This window comes from Amia ocellicauda, chromosome 10 (genome assembly GCF_036373705.1).
Source record: "Amia ocellicauda isolate fAmiCal2 chromosome 10, fAmiCal2.hap1, whole genome shotgun sequence".
NCBI lineage: Eukaryota > Metazoa > Chordata > Actinopteri > Amiiformes > Amiidae > Amia > Amia ocellicauda.
In genome coordinates, this window is record NC_089859.1 from 26,935,229 (window position 1) to 26,949,128 (window position 13,900).

General features: G+C 39.6%; 1 protein-coding gene across 2 annotated transcripts in view; it reads left to right on the top strand.

Moving 5' to 3' along the window:
- ctnnal1 (catenin (cadherin-associated protein), alpha-like 1) overlaps positions 1-13,900 on the top strand; it is a 75,200-nt gene that overhangs the window by 58,242 nt on the left and 3,058 nt on the right. The window contains exons 8-18 of one of the 2 annotated variants that reach the window (XM_066715762.1): positions 1,545-1,634; positions 2,324-2,482; positions 2,785-2,877; positions 3,705-3,855; positions 7,082-7,119; positions 7,268-7,318; positions 7,783-7,937; positions 9,011-9,059; positions 9,817-9,873; positions 12,360-12,479; positions 13,373-13,456. In XM_066715762.1, coding sequence (XP_066571859.1) covers positions 1,545-1,634; positions 2,324-2,482; positions 2,785-2,877; positions 3,705-3,855; positions 7,082-7,119; positions 7,268-7,318; positions 7,783-7,937; positions 9,011-9,059; positions 9,817-9,873; positions 12,360-12,479; positions 13,373-13,456 — 1,047 coding nt within the window. The remainder of the gene's footprint in view (positions 1-1,544; positions 1,635-2,323; positions 2,483-2,784; positions 2,878-3,704; positions 3,856-7,081; positions 7,120-7,267; positions 7,319-7,782; positions 7,938-9,010; positions 9,060-9,816; positions 9,874-12,359; positions 12,480-13,372; positions 13,457-13,900) is intronic. The other variant, XM_066715763.1, reaches the window with a different exon arrangement.

Genomic DNA, 13,900 nt, shown 5'->3' on the forward strand with positions numbered 1-13,900 from the left:
TGTGTGGTGTGTGATGGACAGCATGTTTTTGCCCAGGGTGTTTAGCCTCAGAGACGGGTCCTACCCATCTTTTGTCTTTTGTAGGTGAGATCTTTAGCTGTTCAATTCATATTTTCCATCTGAGTGTGAAAAGGCAGACTCTAAATGTTCATATTTTTCTTTTCAACACCTGTCCCTGATCATTCAGATTGTTGCCAGGTTTCTCAACAATAGATGACACCGTGGAGAGAGGCAGACAGGGAAAGACAGAGAGAGAGAGACCGAGAGAGACTTATTTTTATACGCACAAAAAAAACACTATACAAATCAAAAACGCCCTACATTAGAAGGGGCCTTTACAGTAATTTGTCTGAATGTTTTTCCATATTTAACTGCTGGGTCTTCCATTGACTTTTACCCTTGTGAATATTCGACCACTGTAAACACATACAATAAAGAAGGAGTTTGCTTTTTTATAGACACTTCTGTACGTTATGCTTTTTCTTGTGAGAAACCTGGATCGTTACAGTGCTTGTTCTTGATAATGTCAGTAATATTACCTTTCAGTCTAAGTTTGTTCTCCATTAGGTTTCTTCTCACCTTTCTTTTCTCGATTACATTTATTTTGATGTCAGCCGGTCTGTCAGTCACACACACGCATAATGGATGATCAGCCCAGGCCTAGCTGATTTGCAGCCTTGCAGAATGTATAGGAAATGATTAAAACCCAATTAAGTCAATAATTAGATCAAGTAATTAAAAGGTGGGTTAAAGTGAAATATATGTCTAAGTTAATTACTCCCGACTTACTTTAATATAAAGACTTAGTTTAGTTAGATTGTAAATCTGAAAGTACTTTGTGAAATTGATCTGGTTTGACAAAAACATCCAGTACAGTACAACAAATGTTTTGAAGGGTTAAAGAGGTGCTATGACCTGCTGCATAGGATTTTAATATGGAGGGCAACGACACGCAAAGCAAGCAATCAATCAATCAATCAATCAATCAATCAATCAATCAATCAATCAATCAATCAATCAATCAATCAGCCAGCCAGCCAGCCAGTCGATCACAAATACGTTTAGAGGGGGAACAAATTGTTAGTTGTTCAGCCTTATGCGTGAAATACTTTGTTGTTCACCAATGTGTTTGTGTCACTTTATAAGCAAAGCCTTAAATTCTGTTTTGTGGCTTTAAATGAATACTTTTTCCTGTTGTGCCATGGTTTTGAGGAATTATTTTCTGTTCAAAACAAAATCCCTTCTCTTGCCACTCATGTTTCAACATCTTGCTGTAATCCTTCGTAACTAAGAGACACATTCTATATCACCCCTCACCCACCCTGTCTCTCCAGGGCTGTGTTGCATTTTTGGCAGAACATTTCACATTTTATACTGGCTGAGGATCTTGATAATGTGTCACAGGATGCTGCCTATCATATTTTTCTTATTCCGTGAGCCGTATCAACAGGAGAAGGCCTATGAATGTTAACATCATGAACAGGTTTCTGTGCATGAGGGATATTTATGATTTTTTTTTTTTTTTTTTTTTTTTTTTTTAAAAGCAGCAGTCCTATCAAGACAAGGAAGCAACAGAGGAAATGGAGCTATCCATTCTGAAGACCTGTCAGAGTATGAATGAGCTGAGGCGAGAGGTGAGCTGTTTTAAGATCTTAAACAATAATTTGGTTACTCCATCAAACTGCCATCTGCAGCCCGGTTCAGAAGAAGCCCACTCATCAGTTATCCCAGATCAGAGTTCTCTGTTCAGATATCCAGTCCAATGCATTATTAACACGCTGAAGCAAGAGATTTGACTCGACAGAATATAATTTTTCTCAAATGTCTATTTCTGAGAAAAAACAGAAACAAATTAGGACCAAATGTACAATTCGAAGAAACATATATATATATATATATATATATATATATATATATATATATATATATATATATATATATATATATATATATATATATATCAAGCATTAACTGAGTGAATAATTTATGAAAAAGGAAATTGAAGTGAGATTTTTTCAGCTGTTAACACTACAAGATATGTTTGATACTCCTTTATATGAGCTTTTGTGAGTGACATGGAGCCTGTGTGAGTTTGTGCTGCCAGAGAAGGTGGCAGCAGGCAGGAGGAGGAAATGAGATTTGGAGTGGAAGCCTGGAGATAAATCCAATCAATCTCGGAAATCAAAAGGTGTGTGGTTGCACGAGATGAGGACGCTGAGGTTTCAGCTTTGGGATTGGATTCATGGGGTGTGTTCAGGCTGAAAGTGCGCTGCAGTGCTGAAAGTGTGGCGAGACACAGTGTAAGAGTGCACTTCCTTCCCAGCTCCACAATGCCGCGGTGGAGCTCGCCGCTGACCTGTTGAAGTACCACGCCGACCACATCGTGCTCAAAGCCCTGAAGGTGTCTGGGGGAGAGGGGAACCTGGAGGCAGTGGCTGAGTACACCTGCAAACTGACAGAGCAGAAGGAGCAGCTGGTGGAGGTGAGGCCTCAATCTCAATGGGGGGGGGGGTGGAGAAAGTACATCTTGTTCCCAACTAATATCTGGCCAGCCTGTGAATATTACGAATTGAGGGTTTATTTAATGACATACCCATTAGCAAACAGACATGTAATTTGTAATGCTTTGAGGACGGAAGCAAAGTTGTAATTGTCTGTAACTTGAATCAGACTTCTTAATTCAATATATTACTTGGCCTCATTACTGTGTTAATTAAAAAGATTAGTTTTTTTATGTTAGTTTGTAAACTTTGTATTTTGTATTCTTTCCTTTTCCTTGTCTAGACCTGTCGGTTGCTGCGACACATTTCCGGAACTGAACCCCTGGAGATTACCTGCGTCCACGCGGAGGACACCTTTCAGGTCATTGGCCCCCAGGTGAGCTGGCTGGCAGGGTCTTGTGCTCAGAAATGAAGAGAAGGGGACTAGGGCTGCACAGGTCACACTGGTTTGTAACACAGGCATTAACAACCAAACAGATTTGTGTGGATCCTCTCATTATTCATCAGCAATTACCTATACATTAAGAAGGGAAAATGTATTGCTGTGCTTAATTATCATTCTTGGTGGTAAATGCAAAGCTCACGCAAGAGCAGTATCAGTCACCACTGCACAATGCCTCGGCATTATCATGTGGTAATGACCGCTGCTGAATAGAGCTGCCTGTTTCCTAGCCAAAGATGGCGCGCAGAATAAGGGCACTGTCTGATGGAAAAGCCCTTGTGTGCAGCAAAACTGATGCATTATTGAAACCTGGAATAATAATTGATGTATATTTGTGCTTCCTTTGTGCAGATCTGTTTTTACTTCACTGTCATCCTGCAAGATGCATACAAATATTATTACTAAAATGCATTCACTAGACAGTTGGCTTCCTAAGATGGCTGTAGTTTTCCCTTAAGTCGTTGAGCCTCATTATATGAAAGGTCAAGGTCAGATATTAAAGAAGATGTGTGCTACATTTACACTGGCTGGAAGAAAAACAAACTCATGGATATGTGGCCTTTGTAAAATGTCTTGCCCTTTTAGTTATTTATTATGATTTAACAAGTGGTCAAACAGCATTTCTGTAATGTCCCACATTTTCAAAATGTTAATACTTTGTGCTTTTCAAGAAATAATATTTTGGTCGTAGCAAGGCTGTATATGACATGAAGGCTAAAATTACACTGTTAATTTTGTATAAATGTATTTTTTTCTCCCAGATAATTTCTGCTGCACAAACACTGGCCCTCCACCCGTCTAGCAAAATTGCCAAAGAGAACCTCGACGTGTTCTGTGAAGCTTGGGAGTCTCAATTAAATGACATGTCCATCCTGCTGAGAGAAATCAACGATGTGTTTGAAGGGCGGAGAGGTACGGCTTATTATAGATCCGGTCTTATTGGCGACTTTGATCGGCTGAATTCTTTCTGCTTCACTTTCTCTTTTGTTCGTCTGTCATGAGTGGGCTGAGAAATTATCATATTTGTCAGGGTAAACATTTTAAACTATGGAATTTTTATACACAGATGAGATTTTTACAACGACATTTACATCTTGCATAATCAGATCTTGCTTTAAAGTTCAGTGATGTTCTCTGCATTCAGTACAGCTTCCATTTTTTATATTTTACTTCCTCTACTGCCTTCTCAACCTCTCTGAAGTTGACAAACTGGAGGCCATAAAAAGTCAGATGCCTGTCATTGTGAACCAAGATGTTATAAGATGTCTTTGTAAGTGGGCTTGATCTCGGTCTCTTTCCAGCCCTGTAGCTTGTCTCATACTGTTATTAAGGGGACCGAGCGATAGACAACCCTTGGCAAAGTAATTGAATTTCAGAAGAATCAATCTCGTTCTCAAAGTTTAAGGATATACCTTATTGCCCTTGAGGTGCTTCTGGTGTAATAAAATGCTAAATCATTTGTATGCTTTTCAGGGTGGTGGTAGGGGGTATATTAAAGTACTACAGGGTTCCCCACCAGCTCATGGTTTATATTCAGTTGAACAACTTTTACAGCTTTCCCCCAGATGCCATAAACCAACTCAGTGGCATTTTATCAGAGCATTTTTCAAATGTATGCTACCTGTGCTGCTAGTTCTAAAAGTAATGTAAATGATCCAGGTGATTTAAACATTTTCAAGTGTGGCTGCCTGCTAGTTCAGTTCTTATATCCATCACATTGTAACTTAAATTGCCTAAAGAATGACATTTGTTTCAAAGTAATCAAATATAAATTGGATATTTTGGGGAACAGTTTAAACTGTACAAATACCTTTGACAAAATCTTTTGTATCTGGAACAAACGGGAGGTATATAAGTTTACAGTTTACTTTATTTGGATCATGAGTTATTTTACAGTAAATGAACAAGAAATGCAGTAAATCTTGTTTCTGGTAATGTTAATTACAAACTCCAGTGGAAGTAATTAAAAATGCCACATGCCTTTTTTTACCCCTTAATTGTGAACTTTACATTTCAGTTGTAACATAGTGTTTCTGCCCAACCTACTGTAGCTTGAAAGATGCTTATTTGATTCCATACAAAGCTAAACTGCTTTAATCTACAGTGAGGGAAAAAAGTATTTGATCCCCTGCTGATTTTGTACGTTTGCCCACTGACAAATAAATTATCAGTCTATAATTTTAATGGTAGGTGTATTTTAACAGTGAGAGACAGAATAACAACAAAAAAATCCAGAAAAACGCATTTCAAAAAAGTTATACATTGATTTGCATGTTAATGAGTGAAATAAATATTTGATCCCCTATCAATCAGCAAGATTTCTGGCTCCCAGGTGTCTTTTATACAGGTAACGAGCTGGGATTAGGAGCACTCTCTTAAAGGGAGATCTCCACTAATCTCAGCTCGTTACCTGTATAAAAGACACCTGTCCACAGAAGCAATCAATCAATCAGATTCCAAACTCTCCACCATGGCCAAGACCAAAGAGCTGTCCAAGGATGTCAGGGACAAGATTGTAGACCTACACAAGGCTGGAATGGGCTACAAGACCATCGCCAAGCAGCTTGGTGAGAAGGTGACAACAGTTGGTGCGATTATTCGCAAATGGAAGAAACACAAAATAACTGTCAGTCTCCCTCGGTCTGGGGCTCCATGCAAGATCTCACCACGTGGAGTTTCAGTGATCATGAGAGCGGTGAGGAATCAGCCCAGAACTACACGGGAGGATCTTGTTAATGATCTCAAGGCAGCTGGGACCATAGTCAGCAAGAAAACAATTGGTAACACACTACGCCGTGAAGGACTGAAATCCTGCAGCGCCCGCAAGGTCTCCCTGCTCAAGAAAGCACAAGTACAGGCCCGTCTGAAGTTTGCCAATGAACATCTGAATGATTCAGAGGAGAACTGGGTGAAAGTGTTGTGGTCAGATGAGACCAAAATCGAGCTCTTTGGCATCAACTCAACTCACCGTGTTTGGAGGAGGAGGAATGACCCCAAGAACACCATCCCCACCGTCAAACATGGAGGTGGAAACATTATGCTTTGGGGGTGTTTTTCTGCTAAGGGGACAGGACAACTGCACCGCATCAAAGGGACGATGGACGGGGCCATGTACTGTAAAATCTTGGGTGAGAACCTCCTTCCCTCAGCCAGGGCATTGAAAATGGGTCGTGGATGGGTATTCCAGCATGACAATGACCCAAAACACACAGCCAAGGCAACAAAGGAGTGGCTCAAGAAGAAGCACATTAAAGTCCTGGAGTGGCCTAGCCAGTCTCCAGACCTTAATCCCATAGAAAATCTGTGGAGGGAGCTGAAGGTTCGAGTTGCCAAACGTCAGCCTCGAAACCTTAATGACTTGGAGAGGATCTGCAAAGAGGAGTGGGACAAAATCCCTCCTGAGATGTGTGCAAACCTGGTGGCCAACTACAAGAAACGTCTGACCTCTGTGATTGCCAACAAGGGTTTGGCCACCAAGTACTAATCTGAAGTGGTCAAATACTTATTTCCCTCATTAACATGCAAATCAATTTATAACTTTTTTGAAATGCGTTTTTCTGGTTTTTCTTGTTGTTATTCTGTCTCTCACTGTTAAAATACACCTACCATTAAAATTATAGACTGATCATTTCTTTGTCAGTGGGCAAACATACAAAATCAGCAGGGGATCAAATACTTTGTTCCCTCACTGTACTTACTGTCTTCAGGTTTCTATAATATACTTTGTTTCAGCATTATCGTAATTGTTATTTTTATTTATTTATTAGCAGACACCCTTATCCAGGGCGACTTCAATCAATGCCTGACACTTTGCGGATGACACAAAAACATGTTGCTGGGAATTATATTAATTTATCCATTTATCTTTTCATATATCAGATCTGCCATAGAGGTGAAAGGGTTTTGTTTCCATCTTTACAAAAATATTACACTATTCATGGCTAAGGAAACCCTTTTACATTGAGCTAGCCTGCAGCCAGCCAAGTCATAGTACACAATCAAATTTGATTTACTACAACGAAAACAGGGTTTAAAACCGCTATAAGGAAAACAAGACTCATGACCAATGTCACATCGTATTTGCCAAAGAGAAAGGTAGACAACTAAATTGAGTCTGTTTTTCTGCTTTTGTTTGCAGGAGAGAAAAGAACTTATCTTTCACTGCCTAGGCCAGGGGTGAGTAATATACAGCCGTTTCCAATGAAATGTAATGTTAATAGGACCTTCATAGTATCATTAGGGATGTCTGGATTGTGTATAGAGTGCTTTTACATGTTGTTCAGATTTTCCCTATTCAGGTTGTAACCACTTTCTTCCTCTCTAGAAACACTCCACAAACCTGAAGGCAGTTAAAGCAGTCAAGCTTGATGCTGAGGTATGTTAATGTGACTTGTGGACCTTGTTTGAGGTTTTCTTGCTTAATTTTGCCCAAGGGGTATGGCATATATAAGTAAGCATGATTTTCATTATTTTTCTTTCTTACTTTCTTTACCCTCAGTCCGTGAAAGATGATTAAAGCTTATCAGGATATGTTCTAAAGGCGGAATTCAAAATGGAGCCACTTTAGTATGGAATAAATTATTAAAGACCGTCTTCTTTCTCTCCTACAACTGAGTGTTGAGTTACTGTCCAGGATCTGCTCTTGACTCTTGCAAATAACTTGAACTGGCACGCCTGGTTCCTACCATTCCTGCTGTCTCAGTGTGCAGGGGCATATGTTTTAGGTGTCTCTCAATTTTAAGCTTTGTTTTACACCTGGGGTGTTGTTAATGAAACAATTTTGAGCTCAAATCCATGTTGAGCCCATTTGCACACTCTGAGAGTCCTACTGTGTTTTAGGAGCAGACCACCATCTCTAAACTGGGCCTGGAGTTGCGGCTGCTGACCTCTGACGTGGACTCGGAGAGCGAGAAGTGGGAGGACCAGGACCAGGAGATCGTGCGGCAGGGCCAGAGCATGTCCAGCATGGCCTACTCCATGTACCTTTTTACCAGGTGATGCTCAGACCACAGTCAGAGTGATTTAAGTACACATGGGGTGGGGGGAGGGGTACTGTAGCAGTTATGCATATCTGTATTGCGCTGCCTTTCAGTAATCATCTGCTTAGACTGGTGAAGGTGGTTTGATTAGGCGATTAAGTGTTTTAGTTAAGTAATTTAACGTATGGATGGATCAATCACCTCAAGACCCCCTGAGGAACACAGGGTGCTATTGTAGGACCAATCTCCAACCTTGCGTTTCCTCGCGTGTTCAATTTATCCATCCTGCTGCAGTAGATAAGTCTATGAATTCATTTTTTAACCCCACTCATGAGGGGGTGGGGTAATCTAAGAATAGCAGGAGGAACTGTCCAAACAACATCTTATCATCAAACTTGCCAAATTCTGTTTTTAGGAGGTGTCATTATCCAAATTCAAATATAAAACTACTTACAGGCCTTCAGCTCTAGAGTGTATATGTAGTTAATGAAAGATTCACTTTGTGTCCAGAATTGAGAAGCCAAACCAAAAATAACTATGATTGTGGATGAATTTTATTAACTGTGGGATTTTCCATGAATATTTGACTTAAACCATCTGTCAATTTCTGAAGCTAATTATTCAAACACCCTTTATTTTGTTTCACTTCCAAGTTAATGATCAAATAGTAAACACATTTTTTTTTCCTTTTAGTCTTTAATGTCAGGTCTTCGGGGATATGTTTTGGTTTATTGGTTTGAAATGGTGCTCAATCTCAAACTTCAGATAAGCACTGTGTTTTTATTAAACTGGATAAAATAAGGCGAAATAAATCAAAGATCCAGATGAAATTTCATATCCAGTGTTTGATCAACCCAGGAAATGGAAAGCCATTGTATTTATTTTAATGTTTGAAGTTAAAACCCCTTACTTGAGAGGGGTGACTGGAGGATGTTACCAGACTGAAGTCATTTGAAAGATGCACTGAAAGAAAACCGTTAATCTATTTAATGTTTTCTACTGTATTAATCATTGATTTTCAATAACTGCCTGGGTCAGAGGGAAATTTGATTCATGTGTTTGTTTTGTTTTTGGTTTTTTTTATTTAGAGGGGAGGGCCTCCTGAAGACAACCCAAGATTTATTCCATCAAGCTGCGGTACATGTGACTTTCACTTCTCCAAATTTATCCTTCTTGTAGTTTATCAGGATTTTTAATGCTCTCTGTCAGGGGCATCATTAAAAATAATGAGTTTCAGGACTTTGCTTTCAGAAAGCCAAGAGATCAATATGTTATTAAAAGGACTCGCATTCATTCGTCTTTCTTAACTGTTTGGCTGCATCCTTGATCATGTATCTATACGCCCGAGACATCTGCAGATGGCTGTCGAAATTGTGCTGCATTCAACACTGATTTCACATAGAAGCAGTAATATGGCATCAAGCTGACACCAGCCTTTCTAATATAATCAGGCTTTTCCTTCCTGGAAATGTGTGCTGACCAACAAAACCAATGTCTGTTTTGATTAACGAAAAGCATTTAATCCTGTTCAAGCTTCTCTGCAGGTTGTCCGATAAACTGTCCATTCACCTATGCAGTGCTTTCCCTTGTCTTTATATATTTTGGGGTTCTCAAACTATGGGTGCTACCTTCTGGATAAGATTCAAAACTTTGATCAGCATTGAAATAATTACAAAAGTAGGCACAGCATTTGTATTTAATTAATCAAGCTGGCAAAGAAACACTGTGTCTTGAAATATAATGCTTTCACATACCTCCTTGTGTCTCCATTTAATCTCATCCCTAACAAGTAAGCTTGTGTATGTAAATAAGATGTGTACAGACTCCATTTAGCACAAGAGCAGCAGGTTTAGTTTGGCATTAGCACACAAGGGTCATTGATTTTGTTTTGCAGGTGTTCTCTGAAGAGGGCTTTAAATTGTGTTCTTCACTCCAGGCCTTCTCATCTCAGGTATGACAATAAATCACAATACCAGGAAATTAAAACCATTGCACAGCCCCTCTCCTGCCCCCTCTTTTAATTTGTTTTTTCAAGCCTGACAAGGTAAATAATAAGTATATTTCTGGCCATGCACCTTGAAACCTTAGTAGCAACATTTAATTAAATCTCTCTCCTTGACAACCATTAATAGCTTTCATCCATCTTCTGAGACAAATTGGAGACATGAGAATCATTCTGTTAGCCCCGTTTCTTTATGCCACCCTCTTCTGCACTTCTGAACAAGCTGCAAGGCGAAAGGGAAGATTCAATGAGTCAAGTGTGGTAACATAAAAAGGATAATGAGATCCCTGTAATTAAAATGTGTAGAATAGACTGTTTGCTGACACTTTTTCTTCACTTGTAGCAGTCATCAGAACATGAAGCTGAATATTTGGACCCACTGATAGAGTTCAGTCTTGAAAATATAGTTATTACCCAATCACACTCGCTTCATATGCACTTTTTTGTATATTCTCTTTACAACTTCAGATTACTAATCTTTGAATGTGGGGACAAAAAAGACAATTCGAGTTGCATTTTCTGTGCATCAGTGATAATTGTCCCAAGAAAGAACTCATTCCCAATCATCACCTGATTGAATATATACACATACAGACGTGCTCAAATTTGTTGGTACCCCTCCACAAAAAACGAAGATTGTACAATTTCCTCTGAAATAACTTGAAACTGACAAAAGTAATTGGCCTCCACCATTGTTTATTCCATATGTAATATAAATTAGACTTTGCTTTTGATTTTGTTTTTCAACATAATATTGTAAATAATAAAACAAATGAAAATGGCATGGGCAAAAATGATGGGACCCTCAACCTAATATTTTGTTGCACAACCTTTAGAGGCAATCACTGCAATCAAATGTTTTCTGTAGCTCTCAATGAGACTTCTGCACCTGTTAACAGGTGGTTTGGCCCACTCTTCCAGAGCAAACTGCTCCAGCTGTCTCAGGTTTGATGGGTGCCTTCTCCAGAATTCAAGTTTCAGCTCTTTCCATAGATGTTCGATAGGATTCAGATCAGGACTCATAGAAGGCCACTTGTCCAGTGTTTTGTTCTTATCCATTCTTGGGTGCTTTTAGCTGTGTGTTTCGAGTCATTATCCTGTTGGAGGACCCATGACTTGTGACTGCGACAGAGCTTACTGACACTGGGCAGTACGTTTCGCTCCAGAATGACTTGACAGTCTTGATCTCATTGTGCCCTGCACAGATTCAAGGCATCCTGTGCCAGGTGCAACAAAGCAGCCCCAAAACATAACTGAGCCTCCTCCATGTTTCACTGTAGGTATGGTGTTCTTTTCTTTGAAAGCTTCATTTTTTTGTCTGCAAACATAGAGCTGATGTGACTTGCCCAAAAGCTCCAGTTTTGACTCATCTGTCCAAAGGACATTCTCCCAGAAGGATTGTGGCTTTTTTATGTTTTTCTTTCACAAGTGGAGTCCTCCTGGGTCTTCTTCCATGCAGGGCACTTTCGCTAAAAAAATGAATGGATGGTGTGATCAGAAACTGACATACCTTCGCCTTGGAGTTCAGCTTGTATCTCTTTGGCAGTTATCCTTGGTTCTTTTTCTGCCATTCGCACTATCCTTCTGTTTAATCTGGGGTCAATTTTCCTCTTGCGGCCGCACCCAGGGAGGTTGGCTACAGTTCCATGGACCTTGAACTTCTTAATAATATTTGCAACTGTTGTCACAGGAACATCAAGCTGCTTGGAGATGATCTTGTAGCCTTTACCTTTACCATGCTTGTCTATTATTTTCTTTCTGATCTCCTCAGACAACTCTCTCTCCTTTGCTTTCTCTGGTCCACGTTCAGTGTGCTGCACACAATGATACCAAACGACACAGTGACTACTTTCCTCCATTTAAATAGGCTGAATGACTGGAGACATGTGTGATACTAATTAAAGAAACTAATTAGTTTGGAATATCACTATAATCCAATTATTTATTATCTTTTCTAAGGGGTACCAACAAATGTGTCCAGGCCATTTTAGAATATCTTTGTAGAATGAGGAATAATTAATCTCTTTTCACAGCTTCTTTGCTTTATTCTATGACATACCAAGGCATGTAAGTATACATGATGCAATAGCTTTCAATGTCATCACTTTTCAGGAGGAATGAAGCATTATTTAAATTAGCTGTAAGGGTACCAACAAATTTGAGCATGTCCGTATGTTTCCAGTTCACGAAACAAAAAAAATGTAAAATTGAACTGCCCACTATTTTAAGAAATTATAAACACCTAAGCATGATGTATAATAAATCACACCGCACAGTTACTGGGCTTTTCCATTTCCCTGTCAATAATGATTGGATTTTCTTCATAGGCTGCACCATGTTAAAGGTAATGTAATCCTTATGCGCTATAAAGGTTAATGGTCCTATATGAACTATTTTTATGCCATTTTCTGTAATGCTTTATTTATTCCACACAGCTGGGAGATGATGAGAAATCCGTCATTGTGTCGGAGACGGAGAAGCTTGTGGCATTGTGTCAGCAGCTACAGATGATGGCAAAAGCACCTGTACATGGCAAGAATGCCACCTTTCAGAAGGTAAGCCAAGGTTCAGTGTCCAAACTGATCTATTTCATAATAGATGTGTCATGTGGTACATGTCAGGATGATGCTAAGGAATTTCCTCCAAGAATAAAGGATTTCATGATACAATCATAATCGTACACAGCACAGTGCTGGGACTGCAGAATCTACATGCAAGCAAAACTGAGGCAAAATATTTGAAGAGAAAAAAGATGAAGATAGTAAATAGAACTGTGGGGTATTATATGATAGAGCAGATTATTTAAAATAATTCTATCTCTTTGGGGGAGTTGAATTGCTGTATATTTCTATTGAACAAATGACACCCTGTGGCTCTTTAAAAAAGCTAGTAGTGTTGCACATTGTAATATGCCTTTGTATCTAATATGTTTTAAGCATAACAGAATGAAAGTCTATCTTCATTATTGTATTTTAATGATCCTGTCTTCGCCAAAGGCTACCTCAGACACTATGCAAACTGATGTAGTGGATGTCACCGCACAGCTACGGGCAAGTGCTGAGATTGTGTAGCACACTTTATCAAATTGGCATTAGATTCAATTGAGAATGCCAACAGGCTTGAAGAATTAAATTGCAGAATATGTGGAAAAAGCTAATTTTCTCAGTCTTTATATACCAGCTCTGCCCAGTGGTCTTCAGAGATGCTGTGAAACCACTTTTCATGTCAAATTAGACAGTAAGTGGATTGACCTTAAAGTAGGACTGAGCTGTCTGAAAACAGGGTGAAACAAATGTTGGACCTTTCACAAAATTAGATTCAAATCAGGATTGGAATCAGTAATAAGCTGAGCTCTCTCTCTCTCTCAAACACACACACACGCACAAAGGAAATAAAATGTTCAGTTCTTAATCCTTGTCATTCCCATCTTTGATTCCTGGTTCCTCAGGTAGACTCATCTATCCAGAATACCAAAAGCATCATGGCTGTTGTGGTGCATCTCCTCCCGGTGTGCAATAAGATCATAAGAAAGGTGAGATTCAGATCGATTCAGTGAACGCCTCTCAAAGCTCGTTTATAGTGTGCCGATACACCTGATTCTGCCGAGTCATCACCCCTGCTTGAGGAACGCCTCACAACCTTTCACTACAAGTTGCATTTCACCTCCTGTTTTCTTGGAGAATGCAGAAAACAAGACCCGATTCATTTAATCTGGTTCTGTGCACTGAAGGAATCCATCGAGACCAGTGAGTCCACGTGTTTGGAATGTCCTCAATGCCCGAGTCTCACCCCAAAATCTGTCTGCAGTCGCCCACCTGCCCCGAGCCCCATCATTTCAAAACTGTAGTCCTCACTGGAGCTCCATAAATCACTGAGGAAACGATGAGGTGATGCTGGGGAGCCACAGGGGTCGCGCTGCTCTCTGAAGCTGTATTGCTGCAGCAGGATGTTTTGAAACCTGAGGTCAAGTCTCTGA